The sequence below is a fragment of the Strigops habroptila genome, chromosome 3, assembly GCF_004027225.2.
Source record: "Strigops habroptila isolate Jane chromosome 3, bStrHab1.2.pri, whole genome shotgun sequence".
Lineage (NCBI taxonomy): Eukaryota > Metazoa > Chordata > Aves > Psittaciformes > Psittacidae > Strigops > Strigops habroptila.
Genome location: NC_044279.2, coordinates 63,306,265 through 63,331,840, shown reverse-complemented (window position 1 = coordinate 63,331,840; position 25,576 = coordinate 63,306,265). Strand labels below are relative to the sequence as shown.

At 41.3% G+C, this 25,576-nt stretch overlaps 1 protein-coding gene across 7 annotated transcripts in view; it reads left to right on the top strand.

The window, feature by feature from the left end:
* Window positions 1-15,072, top strand: part of DERA (deoxyribose-phosphate aldolase) — a 54,332-nt gene extending 39,260 nt beyond the window's left edge. For 4 of the 7 annotated variants that reach the window (XM_030478908.1, XM_030478910.1, XM_030478906.1 and 1 more), the window contains 3 exons: window positions 7,658-7,770; window positions 11,454-11,603; window positions 12,647-15,028. In XM_030478908.1, coding sequence (XP_030334768.1) covers window positions 7,658-7,770; window positions 11,454-11,603; window positions 12,647-12,703 — 320 coding nt within the window. In that variant the 3' untranslated portion in view covers window positions 12,704-15,028. Of the gene's footprint in view, window positions 1-7,657; window positions 7,771-11,453; window positions 11,604-12,646 lie in introns of all 7 variants that reach the window. The other 3 variants (XR_003990503.1, XM_030478904.1, XM_030478907.1) reach the window with 2 other exon arrangements.
* The last annotated feature ends 10,504 nt before the right edge of the window (window positions 15,073-25,576 follow it).

Here is a 25,576-nt window from a genome sequence, read left to right as displayed (position 1 = left end):
GATCAGTACCTTTTAAAACAATCATAGCTTGCCATTTTACTATGGATGCCATATGTGTAGGTAAGGCCTTCCAGATTGTTACCCTTTGGATATTTGCTGCATCAGGAGAATGCCCAATGCCTGCACCTAGGAAGTCCATGATAGATTCTACGTGCTTGTAAGTTGATTGTATTGAAGACTTTAAAGTATCATAAAAATTAAACTAAAAGTGCCTAATGTTTTCCTAGTAATTGGATGATGACTGGAAATGGAATATTTAGCCCTCTATGCTAGCCTCTAAGTAACCTATTCTATTTGATTTGTAAAAGCCAGGGGGAAGCAAACACATCATAGATGAGTCTGGTGAGATCTAGTACCTTGACACTGGCCACAAAGTGCTTTTGGGAAATGCCTTGGATACTGGAAATCCCCCCAGTACTGAAACCTCCACCTTTGCCAGCTGCCTTTTTATGTGTAGGGAACAGTGTGGAAGCGGGGCCGACGCTGTCTGTTTGACCTCTGCATGACAAAGAGGGTGGATGCTGGGCAGATTCTGACTGTGGCATTAAGACATGACTTTTAAATCTCAAAAATCAATCCTGCCTTTTCTGGGTTAGAGGCAGAACAGAATCTTAAACTGCTTTTATCATGAGTTGTTGAAAAAACACTCAAAATGACATTGAAGTGTCATGATTTTGGCTGTATTATGTTTGGTTTTTTTAAAAAATCTTTAAAATTCATAGCACCATCTTGATAAAGTAGTTTGATTTTCTACTTGCTTTGTTCAGTCTGGAGTATTTCCACATGGGTTTTAAACAGCTGTTTCTTCAATTTGAGTATTTTTGTTACAAGCTAATAGGCAATATGTAGGCATACCTGAGTTTTAATGTTAACATATTTGTTTCAAAGTTGCTATCAACATTAAAAAGCAAAAAGCTAAATGTGGTTGCTAAAACATAGTATGCAATATACCATGTAGTGCTGTGATTCTAAGCAGTCATGCATATTTTTTATTTTCTTCCAAATTGCAGCGCTATTACTGGTAGTTGAATCAGGGGTTTAGCCTCAGTCTGTAATATGTCATGTACTGGACATTTTGAGAGACTGAGATGTATTGATCCAAAACCAAGAATGCCAAGAGGGAAAAAGCCTGACCTAGATCAGTGCTGTTTTAATTATATCACAGTTTAGGATAGTTTATCATTGTTTAGGTTAGTTTAAGTGTGAACAAGTAAATGGTGCAATGCAATTGAGTATTTGTAAAGGAAGCTTAATGGGTGAGGTTGAAAATCAAGTCTAGTTTCTCCCACAGCATTTTACTTTTTTGCCCAGCGTTTGGCTCAGTGCTGAGAACCTGAGTGCCTTCATCTAACCTGAAAGGAGAGGCCAGCCTTTATGTTGCTTCATAAAGGAGCAACAACCTGTTTTAGTAGCAACCTCTGTGTTACTGGTAAATCAATGAGAATGAATGTTGTGGTTCCTTCTCAAACACTCAGCATGTCTTTAGCTGCTGTATGTGGGACACTAATACTCTGCCAAAGCAGAGAAAGTCACCATCCCCCTCTTAGCCCCTGGCCACATCCATATCCCAGAACAGAGACAATGTGTTATTTTATAACCTTTAGCTTTTTTTATGCAAATGAAGACTTTTGGACATTAGGGCAATCTGCAGAGTTCAGCCATCGCTATCTTTTCAGCAAAGAATCAGAAGAAGGTGTTGAAAGATGTGACTGCCTTTTTTATAGGTAGCTGTTCTGTAATTGTGGACATGGTGGCAGCGGGCGTGAGAGGGGGCAGGTTTGCAGCTCTGTGCCTCCGTGCGTGCTGTGGAGCATTTCCACAAGAATTAATGCAGGTGCTGTAGCAATGCTCACCACTAGCACACAGTCCATGCTTTTTTCAGTTGTTTGTGGTTCTACTCCCTTCCTCTTTACTTTTCAGGTATTTTGGTAGCTGATGGAACAGCCGCATCTGAAAGCTAAGAGCTAATGGCTCTTCCAGCAGCACGTAATTGCCTGAACTGCTCCTGCATCCTGGTATCTCCTAGTACAGCTTCTGCTGGGCAATATGGGAGGGGACTGGAGGCATGTTTCCACCTGTGCTTTAGTGTTGTTTGAAGCCTAAAGCAACGATTCCAGCTGCGGCTTTTGAGCCTGGAGCACATGACAATTATTTGTCTTCTCTTTCACCATACAAATAGAGACTGGATTGGAAGGAATGCTTTAAAAATACTAAGAGCCCATGCTATATAGCTGAGGAACAGAAAGTGGTATGAATCTTTCTGTTGAATCTTCTGAAGAAACACATTTTAAATGAACACACAGGAAACTAATACTAATTAAGTAATAGTATTCTATGGAGACCTGCGGTAGACACTATAATGGTGCATTAGCGAACTATGCATTATTCAGCAATACTGAATTCTTTCAGACATCATCTACAGGGAATTTAGCATTAGTATGGACTTAATAATTTGTCCCTTTGTGTGCATGCATAAGTGTTCCTAAGGGCATCATTTGGCCTGCAGAATGCCTATTACCAGAGGTGGTATACAAGAGACGAAGCATCCATTCTGGGTCTTGAAAACCAAGCTGAGATGATAGGATGGGTCATTAGAAAAATTGTCTGATTTGTAAACAAACATTAAACATGAAGCCCTATGATGTGATTTCTTTCCCACTCCCCACCCGCTTTGTGCAGGCACTTTTCCAAAAAGAATTGCAAAAAATAGGCAGTTCACAAAACATTAAGTTATAAGCTAGGATTTTTCAAAGCAATAGCTTAGACATAGGCATGTGAAAACATATGTAGGCACCTAACCAAGTGGTCTGGCAGTGTAGCATGTGTGATGGAGTTAAAACTACTTGGTGAGCTACTGCTGAAGTGAGTTGTCACAGCTTTATATTCTCTTCTTCTCAACAGCAAAGTTAAGCTGGCAGGGAATGTATTTTACCTTTCCACTGGAGTAGCATAAGGACATGTAAGTGGACTATTATCATGACTCAACTGACAAGAATTAGCTGCTACATTAGCCTTTTACATCTTGCCTAGCCTCTTATTTTCAGAGGGTTGATAACCTGGTTGCCCCTAGTCAGGCTAATGCGTGTGAATCTTAAGGCCCTTGTTTTAGGTACTCATAAAACCGAAAGATGACTTTATGCGCATCTGATTATGTAGTGTTTTATCATTGCTACCTCGTCAGCACAAACAGCAGGGGCTTTTACAGGTTCTGTCAGTAGCATACCTCTTTTTATCACAAGTTCTAAAAGTCTTGGAAGGGTATGTGTTCGCCCTATGTTGCCGCATATTCTTATATCTGAGTTGGAGCAACCAAGATATATTTGTGTTCATTGCAAATATTTTCAAAGTAGCATGGGATAATTGTCCCTTTGCGAGCATCTCTCTCTAAACTATTGTTTAAAACTGCCAGACGCATCTTTGTTTTTTATTAAGAGTAAGGCAACAACAGAGAGTCTGTAGTTATCAGGAGATAATCATTCCCCAAGGGCATTTGAAGCACTTCACAACCAAAAGGTTGTGATTACTCCACGTTTGCTATACTGCTTATTATTCCTTATTGCTTAATTATGGAACCAGAGCGTGTTTCCTGAATGCTGTCGTCTAAATAAGATCTGCAGTTCTCATGCTCTGCTTTAATGTTACATGGACTGGGGAGCTTTGTAGTGTTTTGAGATGATGTAAGGGATAGCAGTAGGGTGAGCTAGTCATGGCAACTCTTCTGGCCTTCGGGAGACCCAAGCATTCAATCCCTGCTCCGTCAAATGCTTGCTGAGAGGCCTTGGGCAAGTCACTCATCTTCTGATAACCTCAGCTCTGCACCTCTGCTCAGGTGCTACCATAAATAAGGCTGCATGAGTTCCTAGAATAGAAATAATATAATAGACTTCATCTTGACCTCTAGGTATGGACTCAGGCAGCACACTATGAAGACACTGGTTTCCTTTTAGCGTGTGCAGTGAGTGGTGGTTGGTGAAGTGCAGTGGCTGAGGGTTGTGTGTGTATGGGGGGTGAGAGCACAAAGGAAGACAGAATTTAGTATCTTAAAATCATAGAATCATAGAATAGTTTGGGTTGGAAGGGACCTTCAAAGATCATCTAGTCCAACCCCCCTGCAATGAGCAGGGAGATCTTCAACTAGATCAGATTGCCCAGAACCACATCCAGCCTGGCCTTGAATGTGTCCAAGGGATGGCTTATCCACCACCTCCCTGGGCAACCTGTTACAGTATTTTACCATCCTCCTTGTAAAAAATTTCTTCCTCACATCAGCCTGAATCTCCCCTCTTTAGTTTAAAACCATTACCCCTTGTGCCATTGCAACAGGCACTGCTAAAAAGTCTCTACCTGATTTCACAAGGCATGTGGCTGCAGCCCAAGTGGTCGGGCTCCCAGTGGCACTGAGAGCTCCATTGCTCTTGACTAGAGAGAGCCTCTCTGTTCACACTTAAGGTTTACACAGATTTCCATCTCTGGTTAAACTGATGCAGTTTGTGCTTGCCAGGCTATAGTGTGTAATATATGACACACAGGTGGGTTACTAGGTTGGGAGCAAGCCCACCTGAAGCAGGTATGTGATGCTCCTGTGTTACAAAAAGACTTTGATGTTGCCAATTTTTAACTGATTCAATGAGTCTTAAATGACTTGCTGCCTTGAAAGGCAATGTACTGTTGCAGGTACACATTGGAAAAGAGTAGAGACTAGAAAATGTGGCCTTTTCCAGGCTCACTGGGCCAAGAAATCTACGCTGAAGAACTCTTTTTAAGTCTTTGATTTAATGTTTCATTGAATCATGTAACCCACTGTAAGGAAGGGGAAAGCCATGCAGAATGTATTTGAATAGTAGCCTTCGTTTTTTTATTGTTTACATTAAAAGCAAGATGAGAAGATGGGTGATAAAATCTCCGTTTCTAAATCATCACCTAAATTTCCATATGAAACTCCTGCTGAACTTCATTCCTTTGACTTGTTTTTGAAAACTTGAGTAAGAAATAGAATTCGTGAAAATCCCTTATTGTTACAAGGTTGGCATTAAGTCTACTTTATGAGGTGCTTTTATGGCAGCGGTTGATTTTTAATTCCCCCTTTTCATTCCTGAAATCTGAATATTAATAGCACCTTCCATTTCAGCATGCTCTACGAGCATGCATCTTCTGTTTTCTGCAAGAGGCTGCATGCAATCCTGCTAGCAAGCGTTCGTGTCATAAATAGAATTTCTTCAGGAAATAAAAATGTATTGTTTTCATTGTTAGAGGATGCTACTAAATTGGCTGTATGTTTGTCTAATAATCATATCTAAAGCTGATTATTCTGGTAATAGCCTTAAGATATTATTTAAAAATAAATATATAAATGCACTACTTTTGTACTAATACAAGTTTTTAATCTCTTCTTGTTTCTATGAAGTCTGAATGAGATTTTCAAAATTGAATAATAATTCGATCCGTTAATCTTTTGAAGCTAGTAATTTTATTTTCCCCTCTTTGCAGTCTCTGAGGCTCGCAAATGAATAGAGCTTCATTACTGGAGTCTGCATTTAATAACCATTATCCATTATCTTGTAATTAAGACTCCCTGTAACGAATCATGAGGACAATGCAAAAATACATAGTACATTTCTTTAATGAACTGGAAAATGTTCATCTTGTTCTATTTAGTAATGAGTTGCTGAATAGTCGTTAAATCCACTGGAGAATAGAGCTAGATGGATTTTGAAGACTATCTTGAGTTTGTAGTTAATCTATTAGAATTAAAATTTCATCTTCTATTTTTATCAACAGCTGATTAGAAGTCATTCTGTTTGACCAAATTGATTAGAAGACCATATACAAGGGCAGCTGTTGTTTAATGAAAGTTTTTAATGAAACTGTACCATAGAGACTTGTAATTATAAGACTTATAAAAGCTTTCGCTTACCTTATACTAGAAAAAATGGAAAGTATTGCACTGAAGGACTTTTAAGTGCTACATTTCGAGAGGGAAATTAAAAATATAGTTTGGTGATGCTGAAGTTTCACTTCCACTGTTACTTGTTTTAATGTGACTATCAGATGTCATAGTGTCTCTCTGGAAGGGAGTAGCTCTGAAATACGTAACTCGATTGTCTCTGTGCTCCATTCTTTGCAAAGCTCAATCAACTATTAATTGCCTCTTTTGTGCACTGCACATTGTCTGGAGTTAGAACTTTTTCTGCAAAAAATTGTTTCTCTTTGGAATGGAAATTGTCACAGGAGGGTGCAGTTGAATCACCAATGGGCCTACACAGGAAGCCTATAGAGAAAACTGTGCTCTTACCAGACACAGTGTTAGTGATACTGTTTGTGTTTAAATCACAGGGCACAGGAACATGCCTGGCTTTGTCTTAATACCATCAAGGCTGAGACCTAGCTGTGTGCCAGTTGGCTGTGTCCTCAGGAAGGCGGGTCTCTGGAGTGTGCTGCAGCACACCGTCAGAGTGTAGTCTAGGCAACTCTTTAGTTTGAGCCAGTAGTGAAACTTCCCTTGCTTACTCTAGGGAATGCTGTAGAGGTATCATCATTCAAATAAGAGACAAAATGGACCCTAAGCCAAAGCTGAAGTGGAAGCAGATGCAGTTACAATTGACTTAAGTGGATGATGCACTACTACACGATGGTTGAATTATCCCTCTTCTTCTCCCAATTACTTTTGATAATTAATGATCCCACAGTACATCTTTTCTAAGAAGTAGGTTCCCAGGGATGAAGTACGCCCTAACGCAATTAAAGAAGTTTTGTCATTGTATTGTGTCAGTGCCGGATCATACAGTGCAAGGCAGATTTTTTGGTTCACTTTTTAGCTTTTTGTTATATTGTGCTGCAGGATTCATTTTAAGCCAACCCAGAAGAGCAAGAATGCACAAGAACACTACACAAGTGTTCAGGACATGTAGTGGAGACTACTGTTCACAAGTGAGAAGCCAGGAAAAATAAGCCAAAGTTAACTCTCCTTTAAATAACACAGATGTTTTGACTTTGTTACTGCATGATATCAGACGATGGGTTTAAGTATAGTAATTTGCAATGTTACAATTGCAAAATGCATAAGAAGAGAGTTTTTACCCTGTTTATGGTATTACACAGCTGGTTTCATAAATACACATGGGATTCCTTTCACTTTAAACAGCTGCAGGAGATACAATACTATACTGTCAAATGTGAGACTAAGTAGACGCAAAATTTATTAAAACCCTATATATTCTATTCAGGATGATCCTTGAGGAAATACTACAAAGTTGATCTATATGCAGAATTTATTCGGAGGAAATAATTTCCATTGTTGTAGTTAGACACATTCCTGTTCATGCATATATACACATATTTGAGTGTCCGTACAGGAACATATGTTATATTGGACTGTCCTGAAGAGACTGTTAGTCTGATAGCTAAAGCAAAGAATTAAGAGCTTGGATGTTCATTTAGCCACTGGGATGTCTGACTTGCTGAGAAACCAGATAGGTATCATCCTCCTGCTCTAGCCTCGACCAGAGCAAGGTTAGCACTGTCATCACAGGGATGTATGTGTAAAGGAATGCTTCATAGTTGCTGTGAAGCATAAGGTCATCTATGGAGAGTGTGAACTACATATGTGTGGAATGTCTCTTGTTCTAAAACTACCATAAAGCTTTTTACCTCTTTTCAGGTTCTGATTTTATAAAGACATCTACAGGAAAGGAGGTGGAAAATGCAACCTTTCCAGTTGGAGTAGTCATGATGCGAGCCATTAAAGAATTCTACTGGCAAACTGGCTACAAGGTAATTCTTGCTACCTTTATACAAATTAACCAAACAGGCTCATTCAGAAGGAAAGAAGACTGTAATGGTTTCAAAATGCAGAACATATAAATCCACATGCATTAGCTTCCATGGCTATAGGAGCCATAGGTAATGGGACTTCTGTCTTGTATGTCTCATTTGATTTGCTATGATTTGAGTGCTTAAAAAAACAAACCCAAAAGGCACTTTTGGCTTTCCTCCCTTGAATAACTGTCACTTCATGCCCTAAAAGCTCATGCAATCTTGATACATCCCCTGCTGCATTTGGGTTTGAATTTTGTTTCACCATTTAAGGTATTTAAATGGTCATCTCCAGCTGACAGTGATTGGCATACTCCCATAAACCTCAGTGGAGCTATACAAATTTATAGCCACTGAGAGTCTGTCTAGTGTACACAACTGTATTTTCTGACTTTGTTCTGGCAACCCAAGAGATAATATCTGCTCTTTCCGCCCTTGCCAAAGGGACTTTCCAAAGGGACAAAAAGGCAGATCCAGTTGGATCCTGTTGTGTGGGATGGAGGGAGAGAGGGACTGGAGCCAGAAAAACATTATGTCCTGGTCTACAACATTTATCTGTCATGTCAATGTCAAATGAGGTCAGTGGATGCAAGGAGCAGAGGGGAGCATATGGCAGAGCCAGTGATGAACTCTCCATGCATCCATGCTTGTGCTGAAGCAGTGAGAAAGGAGGAGGTTATTCAGGAAGGCTTAAACCACCTCTCACTTCCTTTATCTACATGCAAGTGGGGGCTGCCAGTTAGATCTGGTGCTGATGTTCAGCAGCAGGCTTTGTCTTCACCTGCAGCCTCAGGAAAAAAAACAGTATCTCTAAGACTCACATTTCTGGGTCACCCTTCTGTCCTCTCCATCTCACCTTTCTGGAAGTGGCCTTTCAAAGGTATGATGGTTAGGACATGGGACAAGCAGTGGGGTAGGAGCTGAGATGGCTTCAGGGGCTGTTGGAGCTAGAGGAGCGCATGACAGCAGGTTAGGCGTGTGTCCATCTGCTCTCTGTGGTCATCTAAACAAGGCCAGTGTGATCCCTGGGCTGTCCTCACTCCTCCCTTCCCCAGCCTGCATCTCCCTCTGACACACCACAACTCAAGCAGCTTGGATAGTCTTGCTTCTGCGGGAGCATTGTCACTGCTCCCAACCTGAGGCAGATCCCTAGGGCTGGGTGACTCACCTTGGCACTGCTGCTGCTTATACGAGCTGTGTGCCAGAGGTTGAGCTCTGCTGCATTAACACAGCTTTGTACCTATAATTGGATATAAATGTTGAATTCACCTTTTGCTTTAAAAGGATGCATTCATGGTTTAAAAGGTGTTATTAAGAATGAGTGCTTATGCCTGTGTGCATGTATGTGTCAGTGAATTAGATGTAAACTGACTTCATGTGCTTTTATTAACTGAAGACAATATTATCACTGACAAGAGATTTCTAAATGGTTTCTTTAACAAACTAATTTTACAGCTGTAGGGATGCTTTCTAGCAAGGCGTTGGCTTGGAAAAACAGGTTAATGCAGAAATTAAACTTCTTCAAGGAAAGGAACAAGTTGCAGAGTAACATTTATTGACTGATAAGCTGTGGTAGTGATATGAAAAGTGTGCAATATAATGGGAGATAATCTTTTCCTGTCATTATTGAAGGACATACATAAATTGGTTTTTCTGTTGGGAAAACCCCCAATCCAGAAAAACTTATTACTTTTAATAATATAGGGTGAAGAGAAAATTCTTGAGGAGATGAACTTATTAAGCAAAATAATGAAATGCTGTGAAACAGCAGGAAAGTGGTAGCTGGACTTTGTACTGCTCTTGAATTAAATTCCAACCCCCCTTCCTTTTTACCTTTTTATGGCAGTCAGATGTGCTGTTTGGAAGGCTGGTAAATGGAGGACAGGCTTGTCTTTGTAAGCTTTTTTTGTAAAGAAAAGAGCTTTCAGAATTTGCTAGAAAAAGAAGGAATTCTGCATGGTGTTTTAAATTCTCTTATTAACTCTATTTTAGTTGGGTTTTTTTTCCCACAGATTATCTCAAAAAGCTGTAATATTTCTGGGAAGAAATCTAAATTTGAATTTCATTAGGATTTCTCTTCCTGAGGGAAAACACATTCCCACTATTTTAATTTATCGTCTAGAAGATGCTTTTCCAGTTGCAGTGGTTTAAATTCCTGTTGGAAATCTAATGTGAACAGATGTATGTATACACTCATGCATGCATGCATGCATCCATCCATCCAACCACAAAAAAACCCAGTCTTCATATTTTGGGTTTATCATTTTTTTTCTGTTATTGTTCTTTATAATCTTATTGGAAATATGGTGTTATCACAATACTTCAGAGTGAGAGAAGGATTTATTCTGTGTTTGTTTGTCCTGAAATCACTATAACAAAAATTACCAAACACATTTAAAAACAGATAGATACTATAGATTCCACTATTATATCCATAAGGTACAAAGAAATCCTCAATGCAGTGAGGTTTCAAGAACAAATATGCAGAAATCAGAATGATAATTCTTGCAGAAGGCAGCTGCCAGGAAGAAGTATGGAAGATAAAGGTTTATGGCAGAGGGAAATGTAGAAAGAATCATTGTGTGCTACTGTACAGATTGTTCAGATGTAATTATTGTATTTCGTTAATGCAGAAACGCTTTTTCCTAACTCTCCTGGTTTTTCAAGAGGTTAGCAAGCTTCTACAGGCCAACATTTTAGCTAATGCAAGTGACAAAATTTTTGATGAGGGATTTGATAGGTGCATGTTACAGGCTCTGTCTTGGAATGAGATGCGTTTAAATTACGGCTAACCAAAAGACTAGTGCTAGGGGTTCATGCCATGTCACCTTAGTGCTGGCTCTGCACAGCAGGTTGCTCAAGGGCTTCAAAAGAATCTTTACCTCAAAAATATGTTTCTCTTGGCATGTGTGCCTCTACTTACATAGCAGTTCCCCTGACCAAATATGACATCTCACATCAAGTGACTGAAAGCTTATGCAGAGTGTGTTGAGAGGGAAGTTTTGCAGTTCCTGTGAAATACAAAACTTTCAGTTTTGTGTAAAGTCAGACCTAATTTAATTCCCATTTGGAAAATTTTAGTGAGAATTAAACCTCTCATAGGTTTGAATGTACCTCCCAATCATGTATTACTGTGGTGCACAGTCTGTTTATAAAGAACAACCATCTCTCACCACTCTCCCCATGAGTCAGCTGCCTCACATGCTTTATTTCAGCATTTTTAGTGTTATTTTACGTATATTTGTTGTTATATATTTGGAATTAGTTTACAACATGGGCAGTAGATGATATGCACATATCCCAGGTCCTGCCTAAATCCCTTGGCCTAATATGTGCTGTGAGCTAAGTACTCCCATTAGACCTCAAACCCACCTCCTTACAAAGTGCACTGGGGTCAAAAGCATTACTCCCTCAGTTGCCATCCCTCGTGATGAAAATGTTATCTTTCGCAGTGATGGCTGAAGCTTGATAGCTCTCAGCACTAGTCTGAAGCTGATACTGTTTGCAGGCAGATACTTACTGAGTAGAGTTGTTACATACACCACAGGCACTTTGAGACTGCAGGTGTACAAATGCTGATTGCTCTTCTAGGGTTGCTGATGAATGAAAATGTGTATTGCACTTCTTTTCGCTATATAAAGGTTGGATTTAAACCTGCTGGGGGCATTCGGACGGCAAAAGAAGCTATTACTTGGCTTATGCTGGTGAAGGAGGAACTGGGAGTGGAATGGCTAACACCAGAGCTCTTTCGCCTGGGTGCCAGTAGTTTGCTGGAAGACATTGAGAAACAGGTTAGTCGTTAATGGTTTTCAGCTTGGTGGAGGGAAAAACTAATCTTTCTAAATGTGCTGGCTTACTGTTTTTGCAGAATATGCTTTTTGGTGCTGTTTAAAAGATAATAGAATGTACATCTAATTCATTATTAAAGACAGGTTCATTTCCAGCCCACTATTTCTTTAAATTTGGCCTGTTGTTACAGACATTTTCCAGCAACTGGCAGTTGCCTGGGCCATGTTTGCAATGCAGTGAGCAAAGAGGCTCAGTTTGTAAAATTCCAGAGTCTTTTGCAAATGCATGGTAGTGCCCTCCCCTGCACTCCTGGCTGTTGCCAGTTCAGCTGAACTTAAAGATATCTCACAGACCCTTTGTGTCATTGTGCTGCAACCGTTCACAATATATTTCCATGCTGTGGAGAAAGTCACGTCTCACCCTACATATGGTACTACTGATAGAGACGTTTTTACATATTGATTACATCCTGGGGAAAAGAAGCAATTGCCTCCTACAAAGCCTCATTTTTCTAATTGCTTGTATTTTTGCGCAGGCTAGTCGCTCTGTTTCCTGGCAGGAAAACAGTGTATGAGGTGCAGTGGCAACATGTAGTTCCTGGTGGGCAGAAATGTTCTGACCTGTCTACCCACAACCTACCTCACTGGCGCAGGGTATCAACCCCGAAGGATACAGCATAGTTGAGAAGCAATAAGCAATTTTGGATACTTTGAATATCATAAAATGATACTGAAATGATCGAAATCAGATCACAGTGAGAGTAAAGCATTGTCTTCTACCTTGCTCTTTTTGAAAGCTTAGTTAAAAGCAAAAAGAGTCATTGCTTTTTTCTTTTTTTCCAAGCAAAGCAGCAAAAGCCCTTAGTTCAAATCCTATAAACAGGTATGTAAAGGTATATTACAACATATTTTATGCACACACACACATAGACACAAACAAATATCCATCGTCTTCATCTGGCATGCCTTTAATTTATTACTTCCTTGACACTTTCAGATTTATAGACATATGTAATTCCATCATAAATTTTCTTTTTTTCTTGCAGATTTTCTATCATGTGACTGGCTCTTATCCACTTCAGCATGACCTGGCAATGGCTTAGACACAAAATCAACTCAGGATTCCTTTTACAAAAGAGGTCTTTAAGCAAACAGCATTCAGAGGTCTTCTGGCAACCAAGTGCATATGATAAAATTAAAAGACTAATTCTCCCTTCTTCATATTTTATAGTATTTAAAAATATGCTCAAGTGTGCTGGTTGTACTTAATCCAAAAGCAGAAAAAATGGTAATTCTGAAATAGTTAAATAGTTAATACTTACAGATTTGCAAAGTTAATCTTGCAAAGTCTTCCTCAGACTAGCCTGAAAAGCTTATTAATGGCAACACTGAAATACTATGAAAAAGATTTAGGTGGCCTGGTAACACTTTGCAGTCACAGAATATGAAATATCTATGGAATGTTTCAGATTACTAATTAAGAGCTACAGATCTTGGAATACCTTTCCATTCACCTCAGACAAAATCTTCTGCCACAGATGTGTTGCACTATTAATTGCTATGTTGATTCACTTTCAAGCATTGTAACCTGAGAAAATGAAACTTGGCTATTACTTTCTTGTATAAAATGTCTCTGCAGCAGAAAAGAACCCCTTTTTTTTGGTATTTTTTCCCCCAAACTTGGGCACAGACATCCATATTTAGACCCTTGAATAAAGGTGGCTTGATTTCTAGAATAGCTGAGTATCCACAGTTGCTCCTGAAGTTAATGGGAGCTCTGGGTGATCAGAACAACTGAAAATCAAGCAGCCTCTATATAGGTGCCTAACTATGCATTCAGGGGCCTATTTTTAGGCATTTCACGCTTAAATTTTAGTCTAACTTGCTTAGAAGCTCTCATTCCTGTCTCCTGTCATTTTAAAACACATTCATGCAAATCTTTGCATTTTAATGGAGGGGGATTTAACTGTCATCTTGCAGGTGTCACTGCTATGCTGGCTTCACCTTGGTCATTCTAAAAGCAATTTTTAAATTAAAAAGGTGATTTGAATTGTGTCCTATACAGGGTTTATAGCTTTAATATAAAAAGTACTTTTCTCAGAGCACATTAAGAATAGTACCGAAATCATCAACACCTTTTGAATATCAGACTACAGCTAGTAGGTTCATTATTTCGGAGCTGCATTCTGCCCACTAACCAGAGTTGTACTAAAAACTTAATTATCTTATCATCATGACTAGTCTCACTGACTTAAGTAGGTCTCATCAGGGAAGTAAGAGGAGGAGGATTTTGCTGTAAATCAAGCTACAAAGGTACATTTATTACAAAGAGATCTGTACTTCATAAAGATAATAACTCAGTTATTTATCTGGCTATACCACCTGAATCACTAGTGCTCTACTGAACACCTTGGACAGATAGGAAAGCTGAATAGGGGAAAAAAAAAGTAATAATCAGAGAAACAACATCTATGGAAAGTAAAATCCTATATGCAGTGCTCAGAACTAAAAATAGGCCTCAATTTCCCAGGAAGTAGTTCGTCCAATGCTCCCAGCCTTTTTCTGCTTCAGGTCTCAATGCAGAAAATGAGGCTGAGCAGTGACCATATTTTCACATTTGTTTTCCTGGAAAGTGGCCTTTTTTGCTACAGGTTTTCCTTCTGAATTTCCTGCCAGTTTCCTGAAGGAAAAATCCAGCACCTGTTTGCATATTTAGGGGAAAATTCTGCTGCTGAGCTTGCAGAAATACAGGGCCTGTTCTATGAAGTCATCTCCCACCAGATGTTTGCCAGGTTGACTCTCTGCCCTCCCAGCAACCACACATTGGATTTTGCTGCTGTTTAGCTCTAGCCATATAAATCTTAGAGTGTATTTCAAAACTTTCATAACAGAGAGATTCACCTTACTTGAAAAGTATACTTTTTTATTGTTGGTTGTCTTTTGGACATTTAGGGCAAAGATAGAAGCTGTTTTTTGGAGATGCTTTAGTTTCTAGGTGAAGGACTCTGTAGTTCCTTAAAATTAATGAAGGTCCAATTTGCCACCTAACTATTTAATGTGAGTACCTCTGAGAACAACCTCACTGTTTCAACAGGAGCTACATGTCAATTAATGAACTTGCCAGGAGGAATTGTTTATATTTCTATTGACAGCCCCCCTTCATTTTGATGTGCACATCAAAATGGGCTGCTGCTGGTTACTTTGCTTCCGAGGGAACAGGGTCGTTTGCAGAGAGAGAGGTTCAGCTTCCTGAAAAGCCAAAGATAGCTGCTTGCCTGTTCCATGAACATTGCAAACACACTGGTGTGAAATACTGTGCAAATCCAAGCCAGCCAGTGTTTTGGGAATAGCTGGATTGGAAAGTAATTTAAACATTTTTCTGTTGAAACCTGTAATTTTGGGGGCAAAAAATAAATACGTAAAAGTAACAGAATCTGTAAAGACATTCAAATAAAGATGATCCTGGTTTTGAGGTGGGTTTTTTGAGGAATAAGCAGAAGGCTCAGTGTTACTGAGTGACTGCTTGTTAACTTCTGTCTGACTCGAGTTGTATTCGTATTGTCTGTGGTTGTAGATGCCCGATGTGACCCAGAGCCTTGTCTGTCGCTCCTACAGAAGCTGCTGGTTCCAGCCAGGTGTTGGTCTGTTGACAGCCCTAGGTAATGCGAGGGGATGAAACTGGGTGGGGCTCCCATCAGGAGCAGCAGGGACTGGGCTGGAGATGTATGACAAAGCATGTCCAGGGAGCCCATCCAGGAGACAGATACCAACAGCACGAGTCCAAGGTCCACTCTGGAGGTAGAGGCAGGGCTGGAGACCAGCACTCCTGCAACATAGGTCAGGGTGGTGCTGAGCTAAAGTGGGGCTCCTGGGCCCCTGCTGTAGGTGGAGAGAGGCTGGGCCAGTGGTGTCACTGGACTTACTCCAGTGCTGAGCCTGTGAGACAGCCAAAACCAGGGTATACAGGGACTAGCATGCGTTTTGATCTCAGGTCAGAGACCAGTGTGGCTGGACCTACACCATCACCCAAGGGGAAATAGAAGCCCTCACAGTGTGGTCTCCTAGGCTTGCTGCCCTTAACCCTGACCAAAGCTTCCACTGCCCTCTCCTCCACCTTTCCCATCACTGACACCGTTCGCTGCTATTTAGTTCCCATGGTTAGGAGGCAGCTGAGATTTATCGAGGTTGCTGCAGCTGGGTGTCACTCCTGCAGACAGCATGTGAAAGGCGATGGGGACCTGAACTCATCGCAGGGAGGGGGCAGCACTCCGTCACTGCATAGACTTTGGGAAAAGTTCAGATTTAGCACTGTGCTTCAGGCCATTAGAAAAGGAACAGGCAATTATGCGCTCCTGTCTAAATATATTTCAGAGTGTAACATATGTTTTGTGCAAGTCAGTCTTGTATACTAATTTATTATTTTTATAACACTTATTCATTTAGGATTTTAAATAGCTTCATTTTATAGACCACATTACTTAGAAAAAAAAGAGAATAAATTCAAGAAGAAAGTAAAGTAGAAACTGCAAATCTAGAAGATTCTGCATCAGCTTATTTACAAGAAGAGGGAATTGGGAGAGAGGATAAGCTTTTTTCCTGGTTTGTAGGAAACAAAGATATTAAATAGTAATTATACGTGAAGTGTATATATCAGCTGGGGCAAGTAATACTTTGATATCTTTATTTCATCAGTCATATAAGTTCATTCTTTCATTTCCTTTGTGAAGTAGGGAACATACATTATATACTGTAGCACATGCTACGGAGACAGAAAAAAATGATCTACTTTTGATTTTATTTTGCTCAGTTGGAACTTTGCCTCCCTGCCTCCCCTGGGGGCAAAACCACACAAAACAACAATAGCAAGTTTTATCCAGATCTTGGTGAGCTTTTGCTGAAATTGCCAGTGCTGATGTCTGGATATTGTGTATAGTGAGCAGTAGGAGTAAAATGAGAGAACTTCCTTTAATTAGATGTAGCCTGCCCAGAAAAGAAAGAGAATTGTCCATCTGGTCAGTCCTTATTTAATAGGACAGCCAAGGGTAAGAGTATTCTTAATATGCAAAGACACCATAGGCAAAATTACTGATTGACCATGTTTATTAAAAATCCCAGAAAGCCAGAACTGTGCTAAATTAAGAGGTGGTAAGACTTAGAAAGAAAGAAGCATCAAGAAAGGAATCCTTGCACTTCCTAAAAGAAAGAGTAAGCAAGTGATGGGCAACTGTCAGGTCCCAACCAGCTACATTGTAGAGACCTTTCCTTAGTTCTAGACAATTGACAGATCTTTCCCCTTCTTTGAGGACCTACACTAACTTAGCAAAGAAAGTGTGACAAAGTTGTTCTAATACCCTTCAATGAAAGTTAACGTTGATGCAATGAAGGAGTGCCAACAAGGTGCTCTAGCCATTCCTAATGAGTCTGATGATTTTAAGTGGCTCTGTTTTGATCAGTGGGGACATCTTGTGGATTGCTAATTCTTGGAAATTGCAGAAAATTTGGTCTTCTGAAAGCAAAGCTTTCTTGAGTCATAACAGTTCTCTGAGATCATAAGGAGTGTTTGAAAACACTGAATTGTAAAAGCATAGAATGTCCGCCTTAGCTGAGATGAAAACAAAAGATGTTTTAAAGAATGTTAAAAAACTGAGGAGCTTGTACCAGGATTGACTACACTTGTTTTCTTCAAGTCTGGCTTTCTGTATGGGAGGAGTAGAGGAAGGAACTTTGCAGGCTCAGCTGGTGGAGTTCCCCATCATGTCCGTACAGTACAGTGTTGTATAAAACCAAACCCCAAAACAGATGATGGTTTGCCAAGAAAAATGAGGGAAAGTTTTATAAGCCGATTTTTCCATTTCGACATTTGCACGAGCTCTGTTTTTATTCATACAATCACAGAATGGTTTGGTTGGAAGGGACCTTAAAGACCATCTAGTTCCAACACCCCCCTGCCATGGACAGTGATGCTTCCCACTAGAGCAGGTTGCTCCAAGCCCCGTCCAACCTGGCCTTGAACGTTGCCAGGGATGGAGCAGCCACAGCTGCTCTGGGCAACCTGTGCCAGTGTCTCACCACCCTCACAGCAAAGAACTTCTTCCTGATGTCTAATCTAAATCTCCCCTCTTTCGGTTTAAAGCCATTCCCCTTTGCCCTATCCCTACATGCCCTTGTTAAAAGTCCCTCTCTAGATTTCTTGTAGGCCTCCTTTAGGTACTGGAAGGCTGCAACAAGGTCTCCCCGAACCTTCTCTTCTTCAGGCTGAACAAGCCCAGCTCTCTCAGCCTGTCTTCACAGGAGAGGTGCTCCAGCCCTCTGAGCATCTTTATGGTCCTCCTCTGGACTCACTCAAGCAGGTCCATGTCCCTCTTTTGTTGGGGGCCCAAAGACTTACATGAGTTCTCATCTATTTACTAGTAACAAACAAACAAACAAAGCCAACCACTTCATATGTCTGGGCCAAGGCCAGTGACAATGCTGGTTTGGTAATCCCCTAACTTAGGGGTCCCTGCCACTGCCACAATCTAGAGAACAAGTGGGCTGATGGAGGAGCCTGCCAGGGCTTACCATCATGCCTGCTGGCTGCATGAACCAGCACATGCTCTTACTGCCTGAGAGGCTGCCCTGGGGGTAGGAAGTGCTAAAACTGTCTGTAGTTATTACTCGTCCATCGAGAACTTTTTTTCCTCCACTCTAATACTCAGACCTGAGCAACCAGCTTTTGAGGAGAAGCTGGAGAAAGCGTATTCTCCATGATTTAATTTAATTACACATACGTTGATTAAGGTTATCTTCATTTCCAGGGGAAATGAAACATTCAGCTGGCATCATGTCAGAAGCCTGGCTGAAAGCAAGCACGTCTCAGCACTGGCTGCTTTCTGCTGCTTTCCGCAGAGTCTTGGGCTTTCTTCAAAGTACAGGCACTGGCTGACCCAGAGCATGATTTCTTTCTCTGCCTTATTTAAAGGCATTGAACTGAACCAGAGCAAAGAACAACTATCCAGGCTCTGAACAAGAAGTGCTTTGTGTTCTAGTTAGCACAAAAATTCCAAAAAATCCCACCGAATGCCATCACCCCATCTGATAGTGACTGTAACGAGGCCTCTGGGAGGGCAGTAACAGGATGATATAGATAAAGTTAAAACAGAGGGGTAAAAAAAGAAGTTGTGAGAAGTAAGAGACATCACCACCACCGCTGTTACTGCTTCACAGAAGCGTAATCTTTTGTGATCTCTTTGGAACAGGAGGTAAATAATAAAACACAAGGGAGGGAAAAAATTAAGTGTAGTGTGTGAGTGCATGTTAAAACAGATGTCAGATTAAAAATAACTGAAAAGGAAATTCTACTGTAGGGGAAAACCTGCTTTTTCCTTCAACATTTTATATTCCACCTTCATTAGGCAGAAAGTGAAAAAGCTGTAAAGGAAAAGGAGAACTTTTGTTGTTTCCTTCTGAACGTTAAGAAAAGCCTAATGCAAGTGCAGGGGGGATGCTCTGCAGTACATGGTGCTGGAGCAATCCTCAGGGAGAAGCCCAGAAGCAGCAAGGATGTTAAACAGATGCACTGTGTGTGCTGAGCCTTGGGACTTGGAGCTTTAAACCTGCGGTGCTGCACATCCAGTTGTTTTCATCCTCTCCATCTTCCCTCCCTTAGTCCCTTCAGGGTTGATGAGTCCTCTAATGTTGTAAAAAAATAAACCCTGCAATCTGGTAGGATCACATCATCCAGTAATGCCTCTCTAACTATTGATCTAGGCACCAGGGGCTTCATTCTAGTTTCTTTAGCACTTTTAAATGAGCTGTTTTGGTGTTTAATGACAGCAAAGTGAGGAACATTTACACAAACACGTTTTTCCCTATACAGCAGCTGGACCAAACTCATCTTTGGAGATGGCAAGTACTCACAAAAATACCGGTGCCACTCTGTAGAAAAGTGTAATGCCAGGTCTCTTCTGCTAAATGTGCTTCAGTATGGCTCCTAAAAATTCATGGTCTGAAAAGTGACCTGCCCTGCACCTGGTTAAACCTCAAGGAGCAGGTCTGTAACTAATGCCTCAACTTACAGGAAGAGTCAGAAATGACAGATATCTTTGGCTACCTTACTGGTGTGAATGTTCAGTGTACTCAAAGAGCTCGATAAGATCCAGGACAGGTAGATTCCTACAGTGTTTTAGAAAAATACCTTTTCTTTCCCCTACCATTATCTTGAGCAAATTCCCACAACTTGTATTTCTTTAAGATGCTCAAGCTAAGGAAGAGGCAGCTGGAACAGAAGTAAAAGGCATCCTAAAAGGCATCCCCAGCAGACTGAAGGCAAAGCTGTTTCACAATTTCTGAAACCTTTCCTAAGCTTGTCCTGAAAACGCCAGACAAGATGCCAGTGCAGAATCCTCCTAACCAGAACCACTCATGAGCAGGACCATCTTGGTGTTACACTGGTTTAGGATTTGCCAGAGAGGAAGGAGCAGATGTAGCCCAACGCAACTTTATGCATTCAGTCACAGTGAAACAGGTACGTTAGCAACAAGCACTACTTGTTAAACTTGTTGTGTTAGACTCCAGCCAAATGACACTGTATTAGCACCATGTGGCATTTTCAGGGAGGGTCGGTAGGTATTAATGGCCACTCACTGGGCACACACCACCTCTGCCCACCTCAAAGACACAGCAGAGAAGCAGGGATGTCCCCAGCAGCAACGACTTCCCCAGTCAAGGTGGGGAGGCTGAGGTCTCCAGGAGGTTTCACCTGCACTCTTCCCACTAATCTGATTTCATTCATCCCCCACCCCTGCTTCTCACTAAAGAGAAAACTGTGACCTTCTGCTCTGAATGAACAAATAGATACATAAATGAAAGGCACTTCAACTGCAGGAAATTATCTATCCGCTCTTAATTGAGCACGTGTTTTCAGAGCTGCCTCTTCCAGAGGAAATTTCTTTGTTAAGCGTTAATTTCATTTCATTTTGCTGAACGAGTCTGCCGTTGTCTCCATTAGAGGGCCTCAGAGCAGTGTGTTACAGTGTTTTAGAAATGGATTTAAACCTGTATATGTACTTTGGGCTTAATTTCCTGCTGTATAGCTCTCCTGAACTCAATGGGGTGTAAAACTGGTGCAACACACGGAGAGAAGAAAACTGCACAGCGCCTCAGAATACATCAGTGCTTTGGGTTTTGCTGACGAGATTAAGAAATGCAGAGATGCCAGGACAGAATTTTAAATACACGTGTGACAGGTGAGGCAGATGAGTAAGTTAATTGCTGCTTGTGTGTTTGAACACAACGTAATTGGTCAATAGGGTATGTTTCCAGAGAAGAGTAGTGAAGTGCATGAGCAAAGCACAAATAGAGCTTTAAATCCTTCCTCAGAAACTAGGCTTGTTCTAGGCAGAACTTAGAATCTCTAACACAAGAGTCAAAAATGTTATATTTTCCATTATGCTCCGATTGTGGCGTTGGCGAGCTAATTGCTTGGATTGAAATTTTCTGGATAGATGTCTTCCTCAGCTGAACTTTCTTCTGAAAAAGAGTCAGAAAATAAAGCTGAATAAAAATACTGAGTGGGCTGGGGATTTTAGCCCACACCTAGAAACTTTGGCAATTGAGCTTTGTGAAATTCTCACATTTCAGAGCACAAACCTGTGGCAAAGGGCAGAATGGTCCTGATCCTCAACACCTGCCTTTCGTGGCATTAGGATGGTGCGTGGTGCCAGCAGGAGGAGAGTAACTCCAACAGCAGGCAACAGCCAGACCCGAGGGAGAGAAAGATTCTGACACAGGTTAGAGAAATAGAGGAAATGGGGAGCGCCAGTGTGAGCAGGGAAAGTGGAAGGAAAGAAGTGGGGGGGAGATGCCTCAGAAGACCAAAAACAAGAACTGGCAGCTGCACAGCAGGAGTGATGTGATCCGGGCAAGAAGAGTGGGAATGAACCTGCCAGAAACACAGTGCCTCATCAGGAGAGGAGGAATACGGAGAGCAAAAGAAAATAGTTCACAGACCTAATTTCCCATCCATGAATTTAATTTGGTGAATGGTTGGAAGAGAGACAGACAGACAGAGCAGTCAACAGCATTGTCACTGAAAGCGGCATTTGCAAAGGTTGAGATATGGTGGCACTGGCAAACTTAGTACTTAGTGTTCTGTAACTTTGAAATGCTTCACCCTCCTTTTTTCCTTGTTTCTTGTCATACACGTTGTAAATTTAATTCATCTGAGCAATTAAGCCATGAGGCAGGGTTTGATTTCTTTTGTTCTGTTTTCACACAGCACTTGCTGTAATGTGTTGTGGTTCCTGGCTAGTGCCCTTACATGTCACTAATGCAATAGTGTGTTGATGCAGGTACATATGAATTTCAGCAATGGAGGAGAATGGTTTGATGCAAAATACTAGGCTTATATCAGGTGCATAAGGCAAAAATAGAAAGTGGACAATTTAGGGTGAGTACCAGCAAGTCTTTCTGTAAGCAGTTAGGTGATGCTGTATGGCAGCCACCAGGGAAGCAGCAGAAGACCCTCAGTCGGGAACCGACTGAATATGAGACAGCTTCATTCAGAGACCACAAGCTTGTGTGGGGAGGCAGGTGGGCTACATGGTCTAACGGGTCCGTTCTGTCTTTAACTTCTCTGATTCTGCACAGCCTTCCCTAAAAGCCATCACAAAGGAGTGTCAAAAGACTCAATACATATTCATGGACATTTCTGGAGCTGCAAACTATGAAAAGAAATCAAGTTGCTCTTATCCATGGACTGAAATTGAAAGTACAGCCTAATCCAAAAGGATACCAGCTCACAGAGTGGTGTATGAAAATCTTATAAAGCACTGCAACACTCCATAAATAATTTTCAAACAAGAAGCTTTTTGTTTCACTGATGGCAACACTGAAAAGGAAGAATGGCAAATAGCCGTCAAAAAATGGCTGAAACAGCCTGCACTCTGTACCAAAGTTAACTTTAATCACTGCAGGAGTTACACACAGAGTTATCAGTCATTTGTTAGAAACCGCAGACAATCATTGCAAAGGTTTAGATTAACACGGACCAGAGTCTGGTGCCTTGCCAATGGGGCACCACGTGACGGGCAGCCCATGGAATAAACATTCTGGCACATCAGTGTGCTATAAATCCTCCAAATGAAAGAAATTAAAAAGCCAGGAGCAATTCTGAAAATGATTTATGATTGGAGGTGCACTTAGGAGTGCTTTTATTGTCACAGGAACATCTCCTTTCACATCCTTAAGGTGACAGACCTACTCCACTTCCCTCTGGATTTCTTGGGCTACCTTGTGACTACACAGGGTGCAAAGGCAAGCACCCTGGGAGCATGCTGGGTGGTGGGGGGAATACCAGCACTTTAGCAGCATCCCCCTCTTGTGAGGGTTAGCTTTGCACAGCCTGAGGGTAAGAGAACTGCAAATCTGTTCTGACATTTTAAGTATGCAAAAAGACACCAGTTGTGGGGTGGTTTGTTTTTTTTCTTTTACAGCTATACCACAACCATGCTCCTAAATGCATGTATAAACATTTTATAACATGGATTTGGAATAACTCTTCAAAAATAAACTTAAGAATAGTTCCTAAGCAGAAGGTATTCTTATCAAAACAGCAGTCTGTTGCAAGTCAACCCTTTGCTCCATACGTAAAAAGATGCAGCGCTATCTGTTAGTGTACTTCTAGTGTAAATATTACTGTTTCACTAAAATATGATTTTAGTACTAATATAGATATGTTTTTTTAAACAAAAAGTGCTTCCACTATAAGCTGAAGGGCAAAAGATTGTGGTTTACAGGCAGAATACTCTATCTAAAGAATAAGACCCATGGTGTGAGCAAAAGCCTGGGTACCTTGTATATCCAGGATATCGGCACAACAGCTAATACTAGTCCAAGGCAGTGATACCCTGGGCCATGGACACAAACTTACCTGCAGCATCACTGCCTTCCTGGTTTCTACTTTGGGCATGTCTTGAGGTGCTTGGCCTTGTGCCTCTTGTTCTTCTGGGATAGCACTGATGGGTCCCACATGAAGTGCCATGGACATGTACCCAGCAGAGTCAGCTGGTTTGGATTAGCAATGTCTGGTCACTACTGCTTCTGTCCACAGCTGGAACAAAACTTTAAAAAACATAGTCTGTACAGGTTATTGTTTCCAGTAAAGGCTTACACATCTCCCAGCATTGCCTATCTTCTGTAGGTGATTGTGGACATCTCTGTCCATCTAAAAGTATTTCCTCCACATGTTCCCACAGATGACTTCTTAAGGTTAATTTTATATCTATGTACTAAACCTTCTGATGTTCCCATCCTGGGGCAGCACAGCAAAACAACTTTTATATCTTGGTTGGAGGTTGGCTCCTCAAAGCCAGCATCTCAAGAACTGTCTTATAAAACTCTGCATGTGTTTGCTGAATGTGACTTTTGGGGGCCACACTCACTTAGACCCACTGACATCTCTATCTCCATCAAGGCTAGGCAGTGCCTTTCCCCCAGGGATGCCATGAGTGGACTGACCATATGCGGTACAACGTGTGGGGACCTGCACTGCAGGCTGGCGTTCTGTGACCTTACAGGGTCCCTTCTCACCCTCACGTGGGGTGGATGTGGTGGGAGGGTATAGGGTTAAACCTTTCTGGGATTATTTATGGAAGCCCTTTCTTGAATTTGCAAGTGTTTATCTACATTTTGTAAGCATCTTATATTGTGCTTTGTCTGTTGTGCTGCTGATATTGACCCTGGATATATAGTTCACTGATTGCCAGTTAATTACATGTCATTAATAGATCAATAACCTGCTTTGATCCTGATTTGCTTTAAAACATATGAATTGAGCAGCTTTTCCTTGCAACAACACTAATCTTTCTCTGTCCATTTCCCAGAAATAAACCAATGAAGCTGTAAAGCAGACACCCTTCCCACCCCTCTGAATGCAAGTATCTCTTTGCATGTAACATACCTCTTCCACCACGCTGAACAAAAAGGGGCAGAATACGATAAAAAGAGCTGGACGCTAAGGGAGAAGTTCTCCCATGGCACTGGTAATGAAAGTTACAGCTAAGTGCTTTTGAGGGTAGCAATAACTCTGGGTGGGGGAGAAGACCAACGAGCTCTTGCAGCACAAGGAGAGTACTGTAAGTTAAGTAAGTTGTACAAATTATGCTGAGGGAAACTGGAGGGACTGGAGCTGTCTCAAATCGAGTGACCACAAAGAAGGCATTAAGCCATTCAAGCTTCCTCTCTGCAAAGCCTATGCCGAGGCACTGCAGACTTGTAGCTCAGTAGCTTCCCCTCCTCTGTACACACCAGGTGTTAGTTTGGTCTGTGCATCTAGTCTGGTCTTCATCCCCCTTCCTGTTTTACTGACAAGGCTGCTGAGCAGTGGCTGCAATGACAGTAATAGGCACATGTGGATCCCTATGTAATAAGAAATAACCTGAGAGAAATTCTCCATCTGCATAGTAGGTTAATGTTCCTCCTTTTTTTCCAGTTTGGATTGATTTAGAAATGCTAAGCTATAATTTTAGCAAGGCAGATGCTGCTAGAAATGCAAGATGTAGCAAAAAGTGGTTTAATCATTGGATTGTATTTAGAACAAAAATATGAGTAGATGCAATGAAGGACATTTTAAGGTGTACCAGCTCCATAACAAGTTCTCCATCCTAAGTGGAGGAGCATGTCTGAAACAGTGGCCTGGGACCAGCCAGTTCCTCAATGAACCGAGGGGCCGTGATCCCACCTCACAAACCTACACACCTCCAGTTTGGTATTTCAGTGTTAGAATATGAACTGCTTACGTACAAGGTATCTGTGGCTTTGATAGTGGCTCTGCCTGTCCCCCACCCCATGAAATCCACGTCAAATCTCCCAGCAGACAGACACATACCCATTCTCGGAGAGAGAGCTCGCACAGTTTGTAAGGATGTAGTAAGGATGTACGCCTTGTCTCGCAGGGCCTTTTCCTCCCTCCCACCCCATCAACACTCCGGCATGAA